General features: G+C 55.3%; 1 protein-coding gene across 2 annotated transcripts in view; it reads left to right on the top strand.

The window, feature by feature from the left end:
• The window catches only part of Sdk2 (sidekick cell adhesion molecule 2), a 218,777-nt gene extending 201,693 nt beyond the window's left edge, over positions 1–17,084 (top strand). Inside the window, exons 41-45 of one of the 2 annotated variants that reach the window (XM_048366286.1) lie at positions 5,617–5,781; positions 6,985–7,125; positions 7,359–7,497; positions 9,295–9,421; positions 16,532–17,084. In XM_048366286.1, the coding sequence (XP_048222243.1) occupies positions 5,617–5,781; positions 6,985–7,125; positions 7,359–7,497; positions 9,295–9,421; positions 16,532–16,885 (926 nt within the window). In that variant the 3' untranslated portion in view covers positions 16,886–17,084. The remainder of the gene's footprint in view (positions 1–5,616; positions 5,782–6,984; positions 7,126–7,358; positions 7,498–9,294; positions 9,422–16,531) is intronic. The other variant, XM_048366287.1, reaches the window with a different exon arrangement.
• Positions 17,085–25,801: the final 8,717 nt, after the last annotated feature.

Genomic DNA, 25,801 nt, shown 5'->3' with positions numbered 1-25,801 from the left:
GCGGTTCAAAGCCAGCCCAAGCAGGAAAGTCCAGGAGACTCTGATCTCTAATTGACCACCAGAAAGCCCAAAGTGGAGCTGTGGTTCAAAGCGGTAGAGTGCTAGCCTTGAGCAAAAAAAAAAAAAAAATTTGCTCAGGGACAGTGCCCAGGCCCTGAGTTCAGGCCCCACAACTGACAAGTGTGTGTGTGTGTGTGTGTGTGTGTGTGTGTGGTGAGAGAGAGAGAGAGAGAGAGAGAGAGAAAGAGAGAACACTTGTGGCTCTCCTACCTACTTCACATTACTAAAGAGAGACCCCAGGTACCTCTTGCATCTCTGTCTCCTGCACCCTCTCAGCTCTCCTCATAGCTCCTGTAATTTGTATCAACCCCTCCTGTCAAGCCTGAAATCAAATCACAAGAACTTCCAAAGCCCTCAGGAGATGAGCCACTGATAAGCCACGCCAGGGCCCGCCCTCCCTCCCCCCCCCCCCCCGCCCCGCTCTCTCTGCTTCTGTTTCACCGTTGTCCTGACACCTGCTTCCTGGGCTGAGGCTCCACTTACCCAGAGAAGCTCCAGCTCCCTCCGTTGCTAGGTTTCCAAGTTAATCAGAGCTGCCAGAGTCAGCCAGGAGCCACAGGCTTTTCTTTGTAGTCCATGGATCTCTGAACTAGCTGATTAAAGTGAAGAAAGAAAAGACAAGACTGGACTACTTGAACCCCGGTAGCGAATCATAACACGAGGAGGAGGCACTGAGCGTGCCAGGAATGAACACTTCTAAGGAGAAGGTGTACTGAGCCATCTCTGTGACAAATTGTTACTCCCCCATGTGGGGGCCTGGTGGCTCACACCTGTAATCCTAGCTCCTCGGGAGAGACTGGGATGTGGGGATCAAAAGCCTGGCAAACAAATCTAGAAGATTCTTCAGGTAACCAACAAAGGCCAGAAGTGGAAGCGTGACCCAAGTAGTAGAGTGCCAGCCTTGAGTGATAAAAGCTAGGCCAACGCAGAAGGCTCTGAGTTCAAGCCCCAGTACTGGCACACACACACACACACACACACATGCACGCACACACACGCGCGTGCACGCGCACACACACATTTTGTTAATAACTCAGGATGGCTGGATGCTCACCACTGCAATAGCAAACTTCACTAGTTTTAGACGTTTCTGGAAACTGCAGCCACTCATCATGACCTTCATCACAGGTGAACAGTGAACAATCACACTTGCAAATAGTATGCGTAAGCAGCTGGGAGCCACCATGTCCCGGGCTGCACGCCACGTGGTCCTGATCCCGGCTCCAGATGGCCCCGCCCTGCCCCTCCAGTGCCAGCTTGCTGGCTTGGCCAGGAGACCATTGCATTCGTTTCCCAACCAGGTTGGGCCTGCCTCTTCCACCCAGGCTGGCCCTGGTGCCAGGCTGTGGAATGTTGGCTCAGACTCCAGCCTGTTGATCCATCAGGACTCTCAGGGAGGCCCGGCCTGAGCCTTTGCTGTTCCAAATTTGGGAGCTGTGACTCAGTCTACGCAAGTATGATCGAAGAAGGACCAAACCGTCAGAGCCAGGACCAAACTATGCCAGACACTGGGAAAGACAGAAAGGCCGTGAGGGGTGTTGTGGCCTTTTCTTTTGGTTTGGTTTGGGGTTTTTTTTGGGGGGGAAGGGGGGAAGGGGAGCTGTCCCTGAGCTTCTTTTGCTCAGGGCTAGCGCTCTACCACTTTGAGCCACAGCGCCACTTCTGGTCTCCTGGTGGTTCATCGGAGAGAAGAGTCTCACTGAGCTTCCTGCCTGGGCTGGCTTAGGATCGTGGTCTTCAGATCTCAGCCCGCTGGGTAGCTGGGATTCCAGGCGTGAGCCGCCAGCGCCCAGCCGCAGCTGTTTCCTCTTGAGTATGAAATCACGCTTGCTGTACACCACTCCGTATTGTGCTTCACACGATGCAGGGCCAGCTCAATGCCCCCTTTCTAGAAGCCAGAGAGCCGCGGGGCGAGGCAGAGCCGATGAGGGCCTCACTCCAGATTGCCGGGCCTGTGAAGCCGGTCCTGCACACCAGCTGATTCCCAGGGCTGGAGGCCAAGGCCACGGGACCTTCCAACAGCTTCTGTTCTGGCCTCAATGCCCCAGCCCCACCCTTTGTCTCTGCGTAGAACAGAACCAGCCGGGGCGGGGCGGGGGGGGGGCAGGAGACAGCAGTGTACACAGCAGGCAGGAGGCCTCAGCTTTGGAAGAAGGCACTGGAAGCTTCCACAAGCCACAGGTGCATGGGGCACTGGTTAACTGCCCTAGGCACCCGGAGGAAATTCAATGCCTGAGACTTGAATGGCTGTGGTCAGAAATACCAGCTTCATGTGACGTTGGGACACCTTGATTTTTCTCGGTGTAAAATGACATCCCCGTGGGTGTGGGCGTCACTCAGCACAGGCTGAGGGGTGACCCCAGGGCCGGGGCCAGCACTCCACTTGTCATTGTCATTGTCCTTATTAGGACAGTTCCTTCACAGTGATGGAGAGCTCAGTTACATGGAAAGTGGACTTGTGCCCCGATACTTACATGTCAAGACACCAAGCAGTGAGACTGGCCACATAATGCTTCAAAACAAAACAAAACAAAAAGAAAACCCAAGCGGCTGTAATTCTAGCTACTCAGGAGACTGAGATCTGAAGATCATGGTTCGAAGCCAGCCTGGGCAGGAAAGTCCATGAGACTCTTATTTCCAGTGAACCACCAAAAGCTGAAAGTAGAGACCTGTGGCTTAAGAGGTAGAGTGGTAGCCTTGAGCAAAAGAAGCTCAGGGACAGCACCCAGGCCCTGAGTTCAAGCCTTAGGATCAGCAGAGAAAAAAAAACCAAAAACGGAGCCACACTGGTGATCCCAGCACTCAGGAGGCTGGGGCAGGAAGTTTGAGAGTTCAAGGCCAGCCTGGGCCACAAATAGAGAGACTCTAGCCTCAAATAATAATAATAGTAGTTTTAAGAAGAGAAAGGAAAGAATAGAAAGAGGGAAGGATGGAGGAAGAAATTAAAAGGGAAAGGATGGGAGGGGAGGGTGGGAAAAGGCAAGGGAAATCTCCATTTATTCAGCACACACTTAGAAGGCGCCTGTAGTAGGTGATAATTTATACAGAGACAAGCTAGGCATGATCTTTGCCCTTAGAGGATTTCATAGCTTAGCAGGAAGAAAGTGGGAAAGAGGAAAGGAAAGGAAACTAGGAAGAAGACACCAGAAACATGGCAAATGCTCCAGAATACCCACAATGGAGGCGGAGGCTTGTGTCCCTTTGGCGAGGACTAATCTGAACCCTGACAGGGCCCTGTGGGGCACGCAGCCTTCAGCAGATTCAGCCGCACACTCATCCACAATTCAGAAACAATGTTAGAGGCCAGGCATGGTGGCTCATGCCTGTAATCCCAGCTACTCCAGAGACAGATCAAGACAATTACGGTTCAAGGCTTGCCCCAGCAAAAAAAAATTAGCAAATAAGCCATATGTGATGCGCACCTATATTCTTGCTATCTGGGAATCAAAAACTCGAGTCTCAGATGCTGGTAGCTCATGCCTGTAATCCTAGGAGGCTGAGATCTGAGGATTGCTTTATTTGTTTTTTGTTTGTTTGTTTGTTTTTTGCCAGTCCTGGGGCGTGGACTCAGGGACGGAGCACTGTCCCTGGCTTCTTTTTGCTCAAGGCTAGCACCCTACCTCTTGAACCACAGCGCCACTTCTGGCTTTTTTCTATATATATGGTGCTGAGGGAATCGAACCCAGGGTTTCATGTATACGAGGTGAGCACTTTACCACTAGGCCATATTCCCAGCCCCTGAGGGCCACTTTGAACTGCAATCCTCAGATCTCAGTCTCCTGGGTAGCTAGGATTATAGGCATGAACCACCAGCGCCCAGCTCCAACTATTTTTAATGACACAGAAAAGAGAAAATTAGAATTCAGCCTACCCAATAGCAAAATGTTGAGTCTCTTTCTCTGGGTGCTTGAATAGATTGACTGTCTCTGATCTGAATGCTTGGGACTGGAAGTGTTTCTGCTTTTGAATGTTTCCGGTTTGGGCATATTTGCATCTACATAATGAGCTGTCTTGGGGATGGCTTGAGAGCCTAATCATGAAATCCATTTATGTTTCGTAGACATCTTACATGCATAGCCTGGCCACAATTTTATGCAACATTCCTCGTAATTTTGTGTATGAAACATTCAGAGTGCAGGATTTTCTCTGCTGTGTCGAGAACCTCCAAAATCTTGGATTGGAGCAGTTGGAGTTTTAGATTTTCCAGTTGAGGGTGTCCGACTTGTATCGAGATAGTTACAGTATTTTCTTCATAGCACATACATTTTAATGTCATAAAGGTACTTTACTAGAAAAGAGTGAGATACTCCGAAAGGTGTCTTTAAAAAAAAAAACAAAAAAAAGAAATTGCCCCTCCTGGGGATTTTTAAAAAGGGTCTAATCAGACTAAAATGCAGTCTACACCTGTGTGAAATACCATTATGAAGCCCCTTTGTACAAGTAACATACCCTAAAAGATGACAGGAAAGTGAAACAGGCTCTGTTGGGGGGCAGGGTATCAGTGAAAGGGGTACTAGAAGGGGTGAATGAGGGTCAACGTAGAAATGGAACAGTGAACCCTGTTGAAATAGTCTTCAGAAGGAAGGCAGAGGGGAAAAAAGAGCGCAATGGAGGTATGCGTTTGACCGGGGCTGTTTTATGTGGGTGTGTGGAGGTATCACAATGAAAACCCCTTGTATTACTAATACATGCTAATAAAAATATTCCCTCTGAGCCCAGTGCTGCTGGTGGCTCACGCCTGTCATCCTAGCTACCCAGGAGGCTGAGATCTGAGGGTCATGATTCAAAGCCAGCCTGAGACTTTTTTTTTTGCCAGTCATGGGGTTTGAACTCAAGGCCTGGACACTGTCACTGAGCTTTGAGCTTCTTTTTGCTCAAGGCTAGCACTCTACCACTTGAGCCACAGCGCCACTTCTGGCTTTTTCTGTGTATGTGGTGCTGAGGAATGGAACCCAGGGCTTCATGCATGTGAGGCAAGCACTGTACCACTAAGCCACATTCCCAGCCCCCAGTGAGACTTATCTCTAATTTTTTTTTTTTTTAAAGCAGAAGTAGAGAACAGGGGCTGGGGATATGGCCTAGTGGCAGGAGTGCTTGCCTCGTATACATGAGGCCCTGGGTTCAATTCCCCAGCACCACATATGCAGAAAATGGCCAGAAGTGGCGCTGTGGCTCAAGTGGCAGAGTGCTAGCCTTGAGCAAGAAGAAGCCAGGGCCAGTGCTCAGGCCCTGAGTCCAAGGCCCAGGACTGGCCAAAAAAAAAAAAAAAGGAAGTAGAGAACAGTGGCTCAAGTGGTTGAATGTTAACCTTGAACAAAAGTGCTCCGGAACAGCTCCCAGACCCAGAGTTCAAGTCCTAGGACTGATTTTTTTTTTTAATCTTCCTTCTGGTCTAGGGGTGTGATTCAAGTGGTAGAGCACTTGCCTAGCAAGTGATGAATGACCCTGGGTTCAATCCCCAGCCGGCCATAGTGTTGAGCTGGGGGACCAGACAGGAGCACAGTTAGAATCAAGCGGGGGTGAGATTTGAGCCCCTTACCCTCTCTGCTCTTACAGATGAGGGGCTCTGGGACATTTTGATCAAGGACATCCCCAAGGAGGTGAGCTCTTACACCTTCAGCATGGACATCCTGAAACCCGGCGTGAGCTACGACTTCCGGGTCATCGCCGTCAACGACTATGGCTTCGGTACCCCCAGCAGCCCCTCCCAGTCTGTGCCAGGTACCATTCCTATGGGGTGAAGAGTTGGGGGGAACCCCACAGAAGAGCCCGATGATAGGCTGGGTAGTGGGGGAGGAGGAGAGACACAGGGCACCAGACACATCTGGGTGACCAGCAGAAATGTCCTGCTGCTCCGTTCCCCAAGTTCTGAACTCAGGGCCAGGAGCCAGCTGGGGGGAGTGGGCGTTCCACACTTCCCTTTCCAGGACTCCAGAACCCACGTAGGGGCAGAGCCATGGGCCCAGGATGATAGAGCGTTCATGAGCTCATGACCCAAGAAATTCAAGGGTGCCGGGTCATCCACTGTGTTTCCATGGAAACTGCCCCTCCCCCACTACCACTCAGCTGCTAAGGTGGGCAGCCTCTCAGACTTGCCTAGGCAGTGCCCACGTGGGCCAGACTCCCCACCCCGCCCTCCCCTGCACCTCCCCTCATGGCTTCCCATCCAGCAAGGACTCCCACGTCTAAACCTGGGATCCCAGGCCTAGTGGCCGGCCACTCTGGACGCTAAAGCACCTTCCTCCGAGGCAGAAACGCAGGTCAGAATTTACTTCCGGTCACTAGAGGAGCCCCAGAAACCCTGCATCCTCTCCCTGCCCACACGGCTGCCCTTCGCCTACACCCACGGAGCCAAATCAGTGGACAGGGAGGCACCGACAGCAGCGTGGATCAGTAGTTGCTGGCACGGAAGGCCCTGTCCCGGGAATTTCGAGAGAAGGGGAGCTGTCACCGGAAGAGGCATTCTAAACACCTGCTCTTGCCCACTCTTCCAGATCGCCCGGCTTTCTCCCACCAGTAGAAAAAAAAAGATCAGTCCATGACTGAACTCAGGGGATGTTCTTACAGGAGCCCTGCAAGCCAGGGGAAGCCTTTCCCCCTGCAGATTTGGGTCTAGCAAAGCTTTTGTCCTGTGGCAAAAGGGAAAAAGGAACCGCAGCTAGCATATCCGCTTCTCTCCTGTGTCCCTGGCAGACATCACAAATCAATCCCAGCATGCTTTCCTAATGAGTTCAGAGCAACTTCAGAACCTCGCTTGGCCCAGGAAGTCTGAACCATCATCAAAACCTGTCCCGGGCCCCACCCCTTTCGGAGGTCACAGACCTCCTAGCCTACCCAGAAAGACACACATGGCAGTTGGGGTGGGAGGTTTGGAGTGAGGGAAGCCTGAGCACACCACACCTGACATCCACACCCATGTTGCAGCCCAGAAAGCCAACCCTTTCTATGAGGAGTGGTGGTTCCTGGTGGTCATTGCCTTGGTGGGCCTCATCTTCATCCTGCTTCTGGTCTTTGTGCTCATCATCCGAGGCCAGAGCAAGAAGTATGCCAAGAAGACGGACTCGGGTGAGTAAGCCCTCGCCCAAGCCAGCTGATGGGTGGACTGGGCATTCAGGGTCTCCCTTTAGGCTGGAGCAGGGGCAGGCAGGTTTCTCTCCCAGCAAACAAATGCGGCTACTCAGGTGGGCCCCTTGGAGTTTCGACACGGTCTCTGGGTCTCTGACTCTTATTTGGGTCGGGGGGGGGGGGGTCTCCTGGTCTTAAAGGTGTTAAATGTCCTCTCTTCTTTCCCTCCCCAGGAGGCAATGTCAAGTCGGGAGCCCTCGGCCATGGGGAGATGCTGAGCTTGGACGAAAGCAGTTTTCCTGCCCTGGAACTCAACAACCGGAGGCTGTCTGTCAAGAACTCCTTCTGCAGAAAGAATGGCCTGTATACCAGGTAGTGGCCTTCAGGAGGGGAGAGGGAGGGGAGAGGCCCAGCAGAACTGGCTAGGGAGGACTCGGGGAGGATCACAGAGCAGGCCGGGCCCACCTGGCCTTCCCTTTCTCGACAAACAACATCCAAACTCTGGAGCTGGGAACAGCCAGCAGGAAGACCCAGCAAGACCCAGGCAGTGCACTGGGGGGGGGGGGGGGGGGGGGGGGGGGGGGGCTTACAGGGCTCCTGCCAGACAAGACGAGACAGGCCACAGCCCAGGCATGCTAGATATTCTCCAGGAATTGGGTACAAAAAGTTCCCGCAATGGCAGAAGAATGCAAACAACTTGCACAATTTGACACTGTTCTGCCCAGTGCTGGTGGTCACGCCCGTCATCCTAACTCCGCAAGAGGCTGCAATCTAAGGATCATGGTTCAAAGTCAGCCCGGGCAAGAAAGTATCTCCCATCGATAAACAAAAATCTAGAAATGGAAGTGTGGCTCAAGTGGTAGAGCACCAGCCAGCCAGGAGAGAAAAAAGTCAAGCAAGAAGGGGTACAGGGCCCTGAGTTCAAACCCCACTACCGAAAGTAGGGGTTGGGACCTTCGGCCACTCCAGGGATGAGAAGAGCTTGCAGACGGTCATGTGCGCCCCCCCCCCCCAAATGAGCTGTCCCCAGCTGAGGCACTCCAGCAGACATAGCAATGAGAGGGTGCCAGGGGTACCCCCATTCCTGCTGATGCCTCTCTCCTGTAGGACAGTGTGGGACCCCACTCCCCGGGTCCTTATTTTAGATCAGAACCTCGGGCCACCCTCTTACAGCCAGGGAAAAGCAGGGGCTGGTGGTAGGCCCAGCTTCTGTTCCTTCTGACCCTTCGTCCTTCCTCCTAGGGTTTTCTTCCCCCCCCCACCACCACCCCCACCCCCTGTGACCCCCAGGCTGCTCATTTTCAAGGGCAGGGGCCACTGCTGGGGGCTCCGCCCACCCTGCATAGCAGGTCGCAGGCGGTTGTATGCTCCCAGGAGCCCCAGAGAGGTTGAAGGACTTGCAGTCTGCCTGACTTCAGCCTGGGCCCTGTGGACATTCTCAGCTCCTGGGAGGCCGGGGGCAGCGGGGCCGGGGGTGGGGATCTCCCGAGCGAGCGAGCCAGCCAGCGAGCGCTCACAAAGCTTCTCTGTGTCTCTTGGAGGGAAGAAGCCCTGCGCGCTCAGAGGAGGGGGGCAGAGGGGAGGGGGTGGGGTGCGCAGGCTCTTATCCTGTGCCAGATCCAGCCTTTCAGAGAAAGAGCTGTTTGACGCTGTGGTGACCAGACCAGCCGGGGCCCAGCGTGGCCACCACAGCCCCGCCAGGCTGGCTCCTGGGCCCTGCCACATGGAACAAGGGGGGCATTTCCCCCGTGACCTCACCTGCCCCTCCCTGCCTCCCTGAAGCACATGCCTGTCCCCCTTGCGCCTTGGGATCCGTGGCTCAGCCCCAAACCAGCCCTAGGCGCCTAAGAGCTTGAACCTGGCTCCCGTGGTCATGCCCAAGTGCGTGCGTACGTGCGTGCGTGTACGCGCGCGCGCACGCACGCAGCTGTGTGCACACATGCACGCGCACACGCACACACACACGGCTGCTTGAGCTGCACGGTGCCAAGATGGCGTTAGCATGACATCCCATTTTCACCCTCCTCCTCCAGGCCCCTCTCTCCAAGGCCCACACCAGTGCTGCGTGGTCACAGGAGGGAGGAGGCACTGGGATGGGGGACTGGCAGCCGGTGCTCCTCCAAGCCTGCCTGACCACCCCCCCCCACACTGCTCCCCGACTCTCTCCAGGTCCCCTCCCAGGCCCAGCCCCGGCAGCCTGCACTACTCAGACGAGGACGTCACCAAGTACAACGATCTCATCCCCGCAGAGAGCAGCAGCCTCACCGAGAAGCCCTCGGAGATCTCAGACTCCCAGGTGAGAGGCGGGAGGGCCGGAGCCCGAAGGGAGCGGCCTCCTCCTCCCCAGAGACCCAAAGACGAGAACACCGGGGCCCGGGCGCCGGCCCGCACTAAGACCTGCCTTCTTCCCTTCCTTCCCTCCTTTCCCTCCCTTTCCCTTTTCTTTCCTTCCTTCTTCCTTCACTCTTTCCTTCTTTCGATCCTTCCTTCCTTCTTTTCTTCCCTCTTTCACTCTTTCCTTCATTCCTTCCTTCCCTCCTTTCTCTCTTCCCTTTTCCTTCCTTCCCTTCCCTTTTCCTTCCTTCCCTTCCCTTCCCCTTTGCCTTCCTTCAAGCATTCTTCTTCCTTTCTTTCCTCCCTCCCTCCCTCCCTCCCTCCCTCCCTCCCTCCCTCCCTCCCTCCCTCCTTTCCTTCCTCCTTTCCTTCCTTCCTTCCTTCCTTCCCTCCTTCCTCCCTTTCCTAGGGCCATAAAAACTAAGCAGGTCCAACCAACTATCCAGAAGTCATTTATGGGCCAGCTGCCACCCCCTCCCTGTCCGGCTCAGAGCTCGTTAATGACAGAGGCCTCAGCACATGAGCCACTGCCCCGCCCCAAGTTCCTAGACTTCCTGGAGCCCTGCCCCACCAACACCGTGCCAGCGCCCTGAGGACGGGACTCAGTGCACACCAGCTAGGCGTTCTGCTTTGAGTTTGGGACCCAAGTTTGACTCCTGACTCTGCTGCCTCTGGACTGGGGCCGTGTGGGTGTGTGGGTGGCGTAACCGCTCCCAGACTCAGTTTCTCCACGTGTGGAGTAGTCAGGGAGCTCTTGTGGGGCTGGGAGGAGGATGAGCCGGGTAACAGGTGCACGAGAGCCCGGCCAGGCTCGGCCATGCCATATGCATGGGCTTTTATGTTGAGGGGCCCCCCAGCCCCGGAAGATGGAGCTTCAGAATTGCCCTCAGGTGGGTCAGATGGGGACTCTGGCCCCAGGCCATGGGGGAGGAGCCGAGAACATTCCAGTAACACACCCCAGCCCCCTCTGTCTGAGCCAAGCCCAGTAGTTGCCTAAGAAGAGGCCACCAAAGGCCACTGTGTCCTACTCCCGGAACAACCTTCATGCCAGGTCCTGGGGGAGAGCAAGGAGTAGGAGGTGCCAGAGGGAGCGGCTGTACGCGGGGAGGCGGACAGGAAGCCTGGGATCTGGTAGTCGGCCCATGGCTGTTTCCTTCAGCTCCAGGGTTATGGATGAGGTTGGCACTAGCCCACAACCCCCCTGGACTCCCAGCTCCCAACTGGCAGGGACAGAGCCCAGCTAAGCCGGGGACTGAACATGGGGGACGAAACTCTGAACCTGTATGATTTAGACCACCTATTTTTTTTTCTTTTGCCAGTCCTGGGCCTTGAACTCAGGGCCTGAGCACTATCCCTGGCTTCTTTTTGCTCAAGGCTAGCACTCTACCACTTGAGCCACAGTGCCACTCCCGGCTTTTTCTGTGTATGTGGTGCTGAGGAATTGAACCCAGGGCTTCGTGCACACTAGGCAAGCGCTCTATCACTAGGCTACATTCCCAGCCTCTAGACCAACCATATTTTGTAAATATTGAACTGTGTACATAGATTTGGGGGTCTTAACAAGAATGGTCTACAGAGGCCTAGGCTCTTCCCTGAAAGGCCTGCCTTCCTTATCTTCCTTCCTTCCTTTTCTTTCTTTCCCCTTGCCTCCCTCTCTTCCTCTCTCTCTTTTTCTTCCTTTCTCTCTCTCTCCCTTACTTCCTGACTTCTTTCCTCTCCAAGAGATAACAGCTAGCATTTAGAGGCCCATCACTTGTGCCATTTCCATAGAAACTCAATGATCACAGCCACCCCGATTCCTCTTTGGGGGACAGTTGGCCAGGTCCAGATTCCACAGACCAGGTGGCGGAGTTGGAGATGGCTTGAAGTTTGAGTGAAGGATAGGTTGGGTGAATTTGGTCTCAATTTCACGAAGGCAGGAACATGGAACAGTCCTGACCATTGTTGTACCCCCAGTATCTACAGCGACGCTTGCAACCAGTGGGGATCACTCATTTGAGAGGTCGCACATGGGCCCTGCCTCGCAGAGACAGGGTGAGGGTCCCAGGGAGGGTCACTGGCAACCGTTTACCTGCGCCGGGTAACACGAGCCAGCTGCATCATGCTCCACTCCTGTCTGCCTCTGGTGGGGGCCTCCAGGGTCTGTGGGCTCTAACCTTGCTCTTCAGAACCGAACGCCAGGAAGCCTTTCTCAGATCGCTGGCATCTCAGAGATGTCAGAGCCCAGGAGGACATTAGGGACGTGGAGCTGGGGAAGGCGTCATTGTCACTGCTGGTTGAAGTGCTAAGCCGCTTGCATACCCTGCCCCCAACAGCCATCACCTTCACCCCTAAGGATTAGCACGGGAGCCCCAGGCACAGAGCACCATGATTGCCGGAAGTTGGATCCTGCTAGACTTCCTGCCTGCCTACTTGTCTTCCTCCCTTCCTTCTTTCTTTCCTTCCTTCCTTCCTTCCTTCCTTCCTTCCTTCCTTCCTTCCTCTCCTCCCTCCCTTCCTCCCTCCCTTTTCCCTCCTTCCTTCTTCTCTTCCTCCCTTTCTTCCTCCCTTCTCCTCCTTCCTTTTTCTCCTCCCTTCCTTTCTTTTCTCCTTCTCTCTCCTTTCTTCCTCCTTTCCTCCTTCTTCCTTCCTTTCTTCTTTCTCCTCCCTTCCTTTCCTCCTTCTCCTCCTTTCTTTTCCCTTCCCTTTCCTTCCCAGCTTCCCTCCCTCCCTCCCTCTCCCCTTCCTCTTTTGTGGGGTGGGCAGGGACCCCAGGGCCTCACACGTGTTAGGCCACCTCTGAGCCACACCTCAGCCTCCCTTCCTGGAGGTGACAGAGACACCGCCCTGCTTCCCAGGAGCTCCCCCCAGGGATGGGCTGGAGGCGGGGACGGCTGCTCCTCCTGCCCCCCACCACCTCCCGCTGCACCCATGAATGAGCACCCCCTGGGAGAGCACTCTCGGTCAGGAGTCAGTGTTGAGTGTGGCACGTCAGTGTGTCAGTGTGGTGGCTGTCGGGACACAGTCACGGCGTGGTGGTCACGTTGTCACGGCTGATGACTGGCTGCTAGTCAGGGTTGATGACTGGCACCCTGGAAAACCGCTCCGCATCTTTTTAGCCTCACCCCACCCCCACCCCGCTTCCCCAGGTTTCTGAATGCATGTCTGCTACACTGCCTGGTTTGTACTCTGAGCCAGACCACCCATACATAGCTCACTCTCCAGCCCCCCTGGCGGAAATCTGCCCAGTGCCTTCCTGCGACACAGCCATACACAGAAAGTCCGTGTGACTTCTAAACAAGCACGCAGACAGGACGGGAGAGAGGCCACCGCAGGACTGAGGGGAAGAAGATGGGGGGCAGGCAGGAGGGAGTCCAGAGCCAGCCTCTAGGGGAGCAGGAAAAGGGGGGCTCTGGGCAGAGGGAAGGCCCACCCCCAAGATGAGATTGACAGAGCCTGTAGCTTCTAAAATGGCAGTATGGCTGCATGCCAATTCCAGTTTCAAAATAACAGCCCAAGTTAAGTAGAAAACTATGTCTCTTTAGCACACAAATAAATCTCAGTGAGAAAAAAAAATATGTCAGGCCATGATATACACCTTGTAATCCTGACAGCCCGTTCTTGGCTTCTTCAAACTCATTTTATGGAACTAAGCCCGGGGGGGGGGGGCAGATGAAAATCTTCACAACAAATCGCATCTTATGTATTTTTTTTTTGGGGGGGGGGCTCAGTTCATGGGGCCCGAACTCTGGGCCTGGGCCCTCTCCCTGAGCTCTTCAGCTCCAGGCTAGCGCTCTGCCACTTGAGCCAACATGGCCACTTTGGGTTTTCTGGTGGTTCATGGGAGATGAGAGTCTCACAGACCTTCTGGGCCCAGGCTGGCTTTGAACCATGATCCTCAGATCTCAGCCTCCTGAGTAGCTAGGACGACAGGCGTGAGCCACCGGCATCTGGCCTAATTTTTTTTTTCTTTTGTACGTAAACTCTATGTCCTTTTCCCTCTTGTTTTTTCGACAGTACTAAGGTTGAGTTGGAACGCAGGGCCTTACACTGGCTCAGCGGGTGCTCTACCACTTGAGCCATGCCTCCAGCCCTGCTTTGTGCTGGTTCATGGGACATAGTGTCTAGTGGACTTTTCTGTCCTAGCCGGCTTCGAATGGTGACCCTCCAGAGCTCAGCCTCCTGAGTAGTCAGGATTATAGGCGTGGGCCATCTCGGAACTGGCTTTGAATTGACATTTTTTCAAGAGAGTCACAGCCGTTTTCGGTACACAGAGCCCAGGGCCCTAGCAGAGAGACCCAGGGGACATTGAGCCCGCCACTCCACCCAGCTGGAAAAGCCCAGGCTCAGGATAGGGCCCCAGAGGGGCAGGGCTAGATGGGGACCAGAGAGGAGAGCCACCCCACGTGATCCCCTGTGTTTGGGAGCATTAGCTTCCTCCCAGCCTGCTGAAATTCAAGGAGTAAAGACCCAGTGCCTCCCCCTCCCCCCTCTCTCCCTCCCCCCCCACCCCCAGCCCTACCCGGTCCCCAAGCCTCCCGCCCTCTGGCTGCTGCGTCTGCTTCAGATGAGCAAAACGGGGGGGGGGGGGGGGGGGGAATTAAAGCTGGGGTGGGGGGGGGAGCTTGGCTTTGTGCTCCCTCTTGTCTCCAGGGACCTCCCTCATACTGACCCCCCCTCCCCCCCCATGCCTTCCCCAGACCAGGAGTCCTGGCTGCAGCTCCCATCATTGCTGAGTGAGTGCCTTTGAGGAGCTGTTAGAAGTTGGGGGGGGGGACACTGAAGCGGGCTCCTGATGGCTTGGCAGGATGGCCTCTGAAAGCCCCCTTTGTGCTAGGCCCGCTCCTGGGAAGCTGCATTCAATTATGGGGGGGAGCGGGGGGGGGGGAGGAAAGGCTGCAATAGGAGCTCTCTGCGTCCCCCTCCATCTCTTTCTCACCCCCACCCCCACCCCGAAAAGAAACAGATGTTCAGGGAGCAGAGGCAGGAACAGCCCCCCCCATCCCACATTCCCCCCCCCTCGCCTCAGAGGGGAGGGAGGGCCCCCTCCCCCCGGCCACACCTCCGCTTCCTCCCCGCCTCCCGGTCAGGATGGCAGCGCCTGCCACCAAGCCACCAAGCGCCGAGCACCCAGTGGGGCGCCCAACACTGGGGATGGATGAATGCGTTTGGGATCTGGCCCAGGGGAGCCCCACTCTGTCCCCAAACCAGGAGGGGAGCATGGAAGCCTCTCACTCCAGCGCTTCCCCCCCCCCACTCACCCCCCTAACAATACCTTTCACCGCGTTCTCTTCTGTGCTGGTCCACCTGTCGCCGTCAGGTGGAGACCGACCCACCTACCCACTGCGCAGAGACCCCAAGGGGGACCGGGTTCAGCTCACCCCACTGGCCCATCTCCCAGCCTGGGGACTCTTCCCCTATGCTGGGGCCTGGAGGGGCTGGGATTCGAGAACCCGGAGATGCCTGGCAAATCTTCCAGCTGCCGAGCAGGTGGAGGGATATGCAGTCCAGGAAGGACACCCTCCCCCCACCCCACCCCCACCCCCACCCCCACCTCCAAGCTCGGGGCACCCTCAGCATACGGAGCCTGCAAGTCTTTTTGTTCTCCTGGGCCTCGGTGGGCAGCTGGGCTGGCTGTAAAGAGAGGGGCTCCCATTGTCCTGCCTTGAGGGTTGGGGAGGGTGGCGGGGGGGGGGGGGTGGTGGAGAAGGGAGAAGGGGGTGGTCTGCGGTGGGCTCTGCCTTCTGGAGGGAGCTGTCTGCTGGGGTCTGCAGAGGACTGGGGGAGGGCAGGGTGGGGCCAGAGAACATCCACCAGCAGATGGACTGAGGAGTACTTAATCCCCAGTGGGAGGCGGGGAAGGGGCTCTTGTGACTACCTCAGAGCCCAGTGCCAGACTCTGGGATATCAGGCAGATCTGAGTAAAAGCCAGCGCCTTGAGCAAAGCCCCCCACCTCTCTCTCTCTCTCTCTCTCTCTCTCTCTCTCTCTCTCTCTCTCTCTCCTCTCTCTCTCTCTCTCTCTCTCTGTACTTGGGTTCTCATCAGTGTCAACACCTACCCGCGTCAGCACTTACCCAATATCAGCACCCACACAGTGTCAGCACTCGCCCATAAAGCAGGAAGGACACCTTGGGTCACCCCGAGCTCCGTGTGCTGGGTTAGCTGGGTCTTGCAGCCACCCCGCCCGCTTAGGTTGGTGTAAGGTAGTAACTGCTCTCTCGCCACCGACGTGGGTGGGGTGAGGATGCTCCCATCGGGTCCTCTGGGCTGTTTTCTCCGGGTGTTGTTTTCTTCCAGAGAGTTCCATCTGTTGTCTTATTTATTTACTGGTTCTCAAAAGATTGCTGGGGAGCTGGGTGGCGGGGAGGCTGCTCCACAGTTCAGGCTGTGCCTTGTAACCCAGATTGACAGCTTGTCCCTTGCTGATCCTGTGCCTCCAACACCAGAGAATCATAGCACGTGTAAAGACACCTTAGTATCAGCCAGCTGCGCCAGCGGCTCGCACCTGTCATCCTAACTACTCAGGAGGCCGAGATCAAAGCCAGCGGAGGCAGGAAAGTCCATTAGCCTCCTATCTCCACTTACCCACTAGAAAACTGCAAGTGGCTCAATGGCTCAAAGTGGTAGAGCACTAGCCCCGACCAAAAGAGCTCAGGGACGGCACCCAGGTCCTGAGTTCAAGCCCTACAACGGATTTTAAATATACATATATAATGTCTTATTAGCCAGGCGTGTCAGTGGCTCACGCCTGTCATCCTAGCTACGCAGGAGGCTGAGATCTGAGCATCCCGGTTTGAAGCCAGTCCCGGCAGGAGAGTCCGCGAGACTCCAGTTAACTACCACAATGCTAGAAAATGATGCTGGGGCTCCAAGGGGTGGAGTGCTAATAACCTGGAGCGAAACAGCTCGGGGACACAACCCAGACCGCAGGTGTGAGCCACCGGCTCCGTCGGGCTGCACGATGAAGAGCCACAGTAGGCACTGAAGGCCTCAGGGCCCACCTGGCCCTGAGGGAGGTGGGCTCTACTTAGAGGCTCTCTGCGCCGCCTTCCATCACGCAAGGCCACTGACACCGTTTCTCTGCCCGCCCAGGGAAGTGACAGCGAGTACGAGGTGGACCCGAACCCCCAGAAGGCCCACTCCTTTGTCAACCACTACATCAGCGACCCGACCTATTACAACTCCTGGCGGCGCCAACAGAAGGGCATCTCGAGGGCCCAGGCGTACAGCTACACGGAGAGCGACCCCGGCGAGCCCGACCACATCGCCGTGGCCAACAGCACCAGCGCCCAGCAAGGCAGCCTCTTCCGGCCCAAGGCCAGCCGGACTCCTACGCCCCAGAACCCTCCGAACCCCCCGAGTCAGCAGAGCACCCTCTACCGCCCCCCTAGCAGCCTGGCCCCTGGCTCCCGGGCCCCCATTGCAGGGTTTTCATCCTTTGTTTGACGACAGGAAAGGAAAAAGAAAGAAAAAGAAGGACACCAAAATCCTCCTCGTCACGTCTCACCATGCCTGCCAGAAAACAAGAGAAAAAAACACAGAGAACACCTGGAAACCAAGTCAGCCGTTCACCTCCCAAGTTTAATTTTCCAGATTCCCGGGGCCTGCAAAGCCTGCATGGAGGAGGGGGGGGGAGGAGGAGAAAGAGGAGGGGGAGAGAAGGAGGAGGAGGAGAAGGAGGAAGAGGAAGAAGAGGAGACAGAGGAAAGATGGTGGGGGGTGCTCCCTGCTCTGCAGGGAGTTGCAACTGGACTGAAATGGGACTAGAGATGGGGGAGATGGGGAAAGGAGGGGGGAGGAAAGGGGAAGCAAGAGGGCGAAGGACTTGAGGGCTATAAGGCAAGCATGGCTGAGGGACAGGGAGGCTTCTGGCGTCTAGCCTGGGTTCCCTGGCTTCCCCCCTGGGTTGCATCCCTGCCAGCAGCTCCTGTGCACAAAATGCCACACAAGGCCGGAGGCAAAGCCTCCCCCTCTGCCACCGCCGCAGGGCAGGTGTCCCAAGGGCCTATCCACCCCGCTGGCACACTCTCCACCCAGCCCCTCGTTCCCTTAGAATACGGGAAGGACGCCCGGCTGCAGAGGTTCATGCCCGGAACCCTCGCTACTCGGGCAGCTGACCTCTGAGGTCCACTGTTCAAAGTCAGCCCCCGGGGAGGAAAAGCCCGTGAGACTCTCATCTCCAAGGAAGCAGCAAAAAAAGCCGAAAGAGGAGCTGTGTGGCTCAAGAGGTAGAACACCAGGCTCGAGCGAAGAAGATAAGGGAGAGCTCTGAGTTCAAGCCCCAGTACCGGGAGTAGGAACCTGCTTAGCAATGTCCTTGTCTTGGGGCCTGAAGGCGACTGTACCCTGCCTCCGTTTGCTTGAGTTGATTTCTCTGAGCGCAGACCAGGAGGGGCACAGCGCAGGGATGGAGATCTGAGGGGAGCACTGGGATCGGGCATGGAGCACTCGGAGATCATTCGTCACAGGGCGTTGTGGGAAGTCAGGACTAGGAGGACAGGGCTTTGCTCATCTATCTTCCAATCCAGGCAGCGCCTGTCCCTGCTTAAAGGAGGAAGGAAATGGTGGGGGGGGGGCACTAGGAAGAGGAAGTTTGTCTTGCCTAGGTTGGGAAGTTAGGCAGAGTGCGGATCACTTCCTGGAGACACCCCAGCCCCCCGCCCCCGCCTCCACACCCCGACTCGTCCCCCATGTGCGTAAAGGCACCGGGGATCCACTTCCAAGAACCTGCCTGGGACCGCCTTGCTCCGCAGCTCGCCAGCCCCACAACCTCCCAAGCTGGGTGTCCAGGAGCCCCGAGGGGCAGCCAGCGCCCCCAGTCTGCCCAGTCCCAGCCCCTGGGAGCACCTGCCAGGCCGTCTCCCAGGCTGAGCCGGGGCTAAGATCGCGAGAGAGCGAGCGAGGAGGGAAGGAGGAAGTCAGGAAGCCCCGTGCAAAGGGAACACAGTCTCCCAGCCCTGTGCCGGCGGGTCACAGGGGATCGAGGGACAAGAATAGCTGAAGGAAGAGCAAACTCTCACCTACCGTCTGCTCCGAGGAATGTTCTTTTAAAAGGCGGCTTCTGGAGGCCTAGTGTGCCCGTCGGGGTGGGCTTTCCAGTTCAAGGGTTCAGCGGGGAGCTTTGCTGACAGATTGCCCCCCCCACACACACACACCCGGAGTCGTTTGAGGCCTCTTGGTAACCAGGAGTCCTGTGCAGCCCACCCCGGCCCCACCGCAGCGGCTGGAGCACCGGCTCGGGCCAGCTAGCCCTGGCCAGAGCATGTCCAACTCAGCACAGCACCCTCCCTGCCCCCACGGAGCAGCTCCCACCCACAGTACCCACCCTGGGCCCCGCAGGCCCCGCCCCAGAGGACACGGAGCTAAGTTTGGGTGCGTTGGGAGGAGCGTTGGGAAACTGGGGGCCCAAGGCAAGGGAAGGAAAAGCCCCAATAATGGCAACTGGGGAGTGTACCCCAGGAGAGGGCACACTCATCATGTGTGGGGCTCCTGCCCGCACAACTGCCACCTAGGAATCATGGGAGGGGGTGGGGGGGGGGAATGAGGGACACCAGGGCAGCTGCTGAGGCCAATAGGATCTTCTCCTAGAGGGTCGAGGCCGAGGAGCACAGCCTTAACCCGCAAGGAAGGACCAGGGGCTGGGGCTCCGCGTCTCCCCGGAGTCAGGTGCCCAGGGCTGCCTCCGATCGGTCCACAGTCCCCACCTTAGCTGGTGCTGCAGAGCTGGCGATGGTGCTGTGCTTGCTTGGCTCCCCCCACCCTGTCTCCTAAATCCCCAGCTCATCCTTTCCCCTGTCTGGGGTGGGTTGAACCGTCGAAGGAAGGAGTTCCCAGTTTGCATTGGATGGTTTAGTCCAGAGAGGAACGCAGGGGCGAATCAAAACATTGTGTGCGTGTGTGTGTCTACATGCGTGAGCGTGCGTTGCCCATGAGGTCGACTTTCCTTTGCCTTTAATGAACCAGCTGGTGCACCGGGCTGTCCCGTCCCCCCTCCCCGTCTCCTTTGCGGACCACCACCACACGCATACCGGATGGTGCTGGGCTCGCTTGTGCTCCTGCACAGGCGTGCAGAAATGCACACAGAACACACCCTGTGTGTGTGTGTGTGTGCATGTGCACACACACAAAGCAACTCTTACAGCCTCTCCTGCGGGAGGCACAGCTGGTCTGCGGTGACACACTCTGGAGGTGTGACTAGGGTCATTACCCACAAGGACACCGCATACCGCAACTCCTAGAGGAGCCCCGGAAGTGAGCCTGGGCCCCAGGCGAACCTCTCTCCCACTCAGTCTGGGGGTGTTCGCCTCCGGGATCCCAGCACCTCCCGGAAACACAATAGGTCTCCAGCGGTGGAGCTCTAGGTTGGTTTACTCTGCCCATGTTTACATATCCGCTGGGCAGTGGGGGACCCCACACCTCTTCCGGGACACCTGGCCATGAGAAGGGTGCTGGGGGACTGCTCCTGGGTACTGGAAGCCTCCTGACCTTGGACTCCCAGGAGCCACGGATGCCTGTGCCACACTGCCACAAAGTGGGTTCCCAGAAGGACACGCCTGGCCCTCTTGGCGTTGCCTTGAGGTGCCCTGAAGGGATCTAGGGGGTGTGTGCAGGAACCCACGCTTGGCATAGCCAAGGTTGCTCTTCTCCTCCTGGCTGTAACCAGACTGCCAAGACAAACCAAATCGAGGCTTGGGGTTTCAAAAGCGCCTTCATCCTAGGGCTCGGGGGAGTTTGCAAATCCACGTTGCCTCCCCTCCTCTCCCCCGCTAACCCTCTTACCCCCTAACCTGACACTGCCATGAGTTCATGGAAATGGGCACAGCAAGCTGCCTCACCCAGCACACGCCGCCCAGGTGGGCGGCCCTTCTGGGCAGGGGCTTTTCCTCCCCTGACCAGAGAGAGAGCACATGGAAGGTGCCAGGCTGGGTGAGGAGCCGGGGGGGAGGGGAGGGGGGAGGGGACCCTCTGAGAGCCACCACCAGCTCCCCGGAGTGCCTCAACGTGGTCCTTATCTAGGGACCCCCACCCTGAGCACAGGTGTCCCCCTGGGGACCCCGCCCCCTTCTCCTTGTTTCCATGAGAAGAACCCAAAGCATTTCAACGTGTTAACTTTCTTTCTTTACTCATTCATATTATATATATATATATATATATATATAAAACTCCAAACACAGAAGTCAATACAAATCTTTATTTTTTGATTTAAAAAAGATAACAAAAAATATGGGGAGAGTACACATTATGATGGCAGGTGTCTATCTGTAAGAAGAAATAAAATATATATATATGTCACATAGCTTGTTAGCAGGTTTATTTTTTAAAATGAAAGGTAAGAGAGATTGATTTGAACTATGTACCACACAACTCCTGTGTCCTGTCAAACTGTCAGTATTTTATAAATAAACTTTTGTTTTGGAGTTGGGAAGCAGGATTCATTCTTTTCCTCCCTGGAAGACGAGTTGGGGGACACCTGTCCCCAGTGACGCTCAAGAAAGTTGTTCCCACGAACACCTACTTTGACCATACTTGCAGAGTAAGCCAAAGGCCGGGCCCAGCCCAACTCACAGGTGAGAGGTGTCAGTGCCTCCACATGAGAGCTACTATTGTATTTACCTGATATATTTAAGGTAAGAGCCTGCCAGGTGCATTATGCAAGTAATCGTGATTAATGACAAAACAACAATAACAATAACAATTGCAGTAGAGCCTTGGTATCTATACATCTGGGTTCAAAGGAGACGCCATTGAGGGTGTTTTCTTTGAAATTTCTTTTGGATTGAAAAAATAATACTGGGGGCTGGGGATATGGCCTAGTGGCAAGAGTGCTCGCCTCGTTTACATGAGGCCCTGGGTTCGATTCCTCAGCACCACATATACAGAAAATGGCCAGAAGTGGCGCTGTGGCTCAAGTGGCAGAGTGCTAGCCTTGAGCAAAAGGAAGCCAGGGACAGTGCTCAGGCCCTGAGTCCAAGCCCCAGGACTGGCCAAAAAAAAATAATAATAATAATACTGTATCAATGTATTTATACCATGCTTGATCAAAACTGTATGTAGCCAGGCACTGGTGGCTCACACCTGTATTGCTAGGTGTAGACCCAGCAAGCAGCGATCTGAGGATTGTGGTTCAGAGCCAGCCTGGTCAGGAAGATCTGTGACACATTTATCTCCAATTAACTACCCAAAAGGCTGGAAGTGGAGCTGTGGCTCAAGTGGTAGAGCATTAGCCTTGAGCAAAAAGAGCTCAAGAACAGCGCCCAGACCCCAGTTCAAGCCCAGGACTGGCACCCCACCCCACCCCCAAAAAGCCTGCATTAATAAATCCACAAATAAGACAGGCTTGTTTTAATAGCAATAACCAAACACTTTACATTTAGTGACTTAGGAAATCCTAGTGACAGCCTTTTAGGCAGAGTTTAACTGACCTGACCCAGGAAGTAGCAGAACCGGGATCTGTGTGTGTGTGTGTGTGTGTACGCGCGCGTGCGTGTGCACATGCATGCATGTGTGCTGGTACTAGGACTTGAACTCAGGCTCTTAGTGCTCTCACTTGGCTTTTTCACTCAAGGCTAGTATTCTACCACTTGAGCCCAGCCTCAGTCTCCTGAATGCTGGGATTACAGGCATGTGGCACACTAGTTTGTGTTTCGTTGTTATTGTTGTTTTTATCATGAAGGTAGAGAAATTATGGATTGCTATGTGAGCCGAATCCTAGATTTTTTATGATTTTTTGCCACTCCAGAGGCTTGAGCTCAGGGCCTGGGCACTAATCCCTGAGTTTTACTCAAGGCTAGCACTCACCATTTCCAGCCTTTTCTGTCTATGTGGTACTGAGGAATCGAACCCAGGGCTTTGTGCATGCTAGGCAAGCACTGTAGCACATTTCAAGCCAGATTTCTTTTCCCAAGAGCTGATTCGGCATGACACGCCCTTTTCATTTTCTTCAGCTTGCCTTCTCACGCTTTTCCCAAAGCATTCAACATGATTTTCAGAGAAAATTCTCCTCTCCTGCTCTTATTTTATCCCCTTACATCATTGTTTATTAAATTAGGTAATTACTATAAAAAGTACAAGTGGGCATAAACAAGTTGGAGATAATTGAGTCTTTGTATAAACATGGAACTGGATTCGGAGAGAGGCCGAAGTGTGCAGGCCTGAAGGAAGCAGACAGTTAGCTTCATGGCAGGGTCTTGGGGCGGCTACACATTTCCAAGGGAGCACACAGAGTATCCAGGAAAACTACCACCTGATTAAGGGAAGGCCAGATAAGACAGCTTCTGTTTATATTGCAGAGCAAACCACTTAGACTAGACTTTAGGACCCTTGAGCAAGTTGATAAGAAGTCGAGAAGGCTGACATTGAAGAGACAGAATTGGTATCTTACACGTCGATTTGGAACCTCGCCCTCTCATTGAAAGTAACTCCAGGCCCACTGTTTGAGGGTGTTTGGTCAAGGGATAATGTCGTCAAGCTTGGAGTGCAGAGCTCAGAGTCCTGAGCTCAAACCCCGGCACTGTAAATGAATAGCCCAGCACCGGTGGCTCACCCCTGTAATCCTAGCTGCTCCGGAGGCCGAGATCACAGGATTAAGGTTCTAAAAGAAAAATCCAAGAGACCGTGCACGTGTGCGTGCGTGCGTGCACACGCACCTCAGGCTTGAACGCAGGACCTGGGCACTGTCTCTGAGCTCTTTTTGGTCAAGGCTAGCCCTCTGCCACTAGTGTGAAGCCACAGCTCTACTTCCAGCTCTTTTAGGTGGATAATTGGAAATAAAGGAGCCTCACAGACTTTCCTAATTGGTCTGGCTTCAAACCATGATCCTCCCAGCGCAGCCTCCTGAGCAGTTAGGATGACAGGCCTGCACCACTGGTGGCAGGCCGAAAGTTCCACTCCTGTGTCTGGGGCAGATAATGTTCACATTTACACCCTTCCCTCGATGTCTCTAAATGAAACCGATAGACGCCCAGGGGGGAACATCCTCAGAACAGAGGGATCTGAGTTTCTGTCCTGCGTACCTCAGGAGCCAACTGAGAGCCGTGGGATGCCACCAGCCGACCTTGGCCGGTCAAGGTCACACTCTCAACCTTGCAGTGAGGTCTGGCTGGGTCAATCCTCCCCTACCTGCCGATAAAGATCCTGCCCCGGAAGTGCCAGAGCCAGAACTGGAACTGTAGCCTGCCTGACGCCATAGCACCTCCTAATTTAACCACTAGGCAAGCAGCCTGGGTCCAGACCTTAGATACTACTTGACAGGCGGGGGGATGGAGGGGGAGGGGGAGACTTGGGGGGGTGGCGGACTAAACGGGAAGCCTTGTCACTGTCTGTAGAGGCAGCGATGCCAAAGAAGGAAGGAGCTGTGTCTGCCACCCAGGCTAATATCACTGATAGACAAACTTGAGTCGCGTGTCATTTCTTATTCACATATAACAACATATCATTCTGGGTGTTTTGGTTTTGTTTTCTGAATCACTTCCGAACCATGACCGCCCCACAGAGGAAAGGAGGAGGAATTTGCTGGCCAAAGCCGGTGTGGCTTGAAAATCAATCCTACCCCAGTGTGAGGGGCTCAGGTACGAGCTCTAGACAAAGGAATCAAGGCTAGTAACCCTCCCCTCAAATCTCTACTGCACACCTCAGGAAATGACCTTCTTGGGGAGTCTTGGTTTGGGGTATTTTGCTGTTTGTTTTTGTGCTGGTCCTGAGGCTTGAACTCATGGCCTGGGCACTGTCCCTGAGCTTTTATGCTTGAAGCTAGTGCTCCACCACTTGAACCGTAGCACCATTTCCAGCTTCCGGGTGGTTTACTTGGAAATACAGAGCCTCACAGTTGTTCCTACCTGGGCTGGCTTTGAGCTTTGACCCTCAGATCTCAGCCTCCTGAGTAGCTTGGATCACAGGCATGAGCCACCGGCACCCAGTTTTGGCATGAGCACCAGCGCCCAGCCAGAATCAATTCTGATTCTTGCAAAGAGAATGTTGACTTAAGCCCTTCCGGATGGCAGTTTGTCGTGGCAACTCTAAACTTGCCTAAGCAACCTTTATCTTTGGACGTGTGGGTTCAATAAACTCCCAGAGGCTGGCAGGATCCCAGGACTAGGAGTTCCCACCCCCACCCCCCATTTCTGTTCCCTCCCCCAACCCCTTTAGATTTCAGTAGAAAACTCCAGCCAGCACTGAATTACATTGGCAATTATGGGATGCTTGCTTTCCTGTGTCTCCTTAACCTCCCCCTTTCAAATTCCACCTCTCACAGAGAGCCAAGCAACAGCCATCCCCGAGGGCATGAAAAAGTCACACACATACACATACACACACACACACTCACACACACACTCCCCTTCAGCCAGCAAAACATCTGCCACAGATGTGGGTGCCCAGCAGCCGTTCTCTGTGTTTGTCTCTGCAGTCTGCCCACCCGGCTGTGGGCAGAAGCGGGACAGGGCGGTGTCCCCAGCCTGGCGCAGTGCCTGCCCTCGGTGGTAGGCAGAAGGGCTTCTGCGCTGGACCCGTCTCCTCACTGGAGAAGGTAGGAGGAAAGGCAAGTCTCCACACTTGCCAACTTCCAAGGGTAGCCGACAGACAGACAGACACAGGAGAGCCAACACGGTTAGCTTTACCTACATGGCCCACTGGGACATTTGGCCACACCGCATAAACTCATTTATTTACTCGTACAAAGAAAGCCAGAAGTGGTGGTCCCCGCCTGCAATCACAGCCCCTGGGAGGCTGGAGGCAGAGGCACGAAGTTGCCGGCTACCTAATGAGCTCCAGACCAGCAAAAAATGACATCTCACAAAGACAGAAGCAGAGACACAGAGAGGCTTAGTGTCCGTCCCCAGGGGACAGAGAGAGGGGCCCCCGGATATCCCAAGGAGCCTTAGAAGACATCCCCAAGGCCTAGAGGCCTTCACAGACAAAAGACATGGCTTGAGTGTCCCCACGGGGATGGATGGGACCAGGCCCATCCCTGACTCCCGGGCCTGGGCTGCTCTTGCCAAGGACTGGGGTAAGAAACAATCTTGTCCCATTTGTGGCTCCTGGGATGACACGGAATCCATGTTGATAAATCGTGGCACTGTTTAACTTCCATGACATCGGAGATGTGGCCCCTAGCAGGGGAGATCTGGGGGAAGTTCTAGAAGATTCCCAATGGATGAGAGTCAGGGAGAGGTGTCTGGATGTCATTTCTTGGAAGGAGATGTTTGGGAGGGCAGGAGGAGGCCGTGGGTGTGGCCGGGGTGGGCGGGGCCCTGTGGGCGTGGCTACCACCTCTGCGGCCTCCCCACCCCCCCACACCCCCCAGGCCTTGCCTGCTCTGTAATCAGCTAGCTGCCCGCACTTGTCCAGCCCCGTCCTCCCGCCTAG

This window comes from Perognathus longimembris, chromosome 17 (assembly GCF_023159225.1).
Source record: "Perognathus longimembris pacificus isolate PPM17 chromosome 17, ASM2315922v1, whole genome shotgun sequence".
Classification (NCBI taxonomy): Eukaryota; Metazoa; Chordata; class Mammalia; order Rodentia; family Heteromyidae; genus Perognathus; species Perognathus longimembris.
Note: the sequence above shows the minus strand (reverse complement) of the source record. Positions and strands in the feature narration are given on the sequence as shown.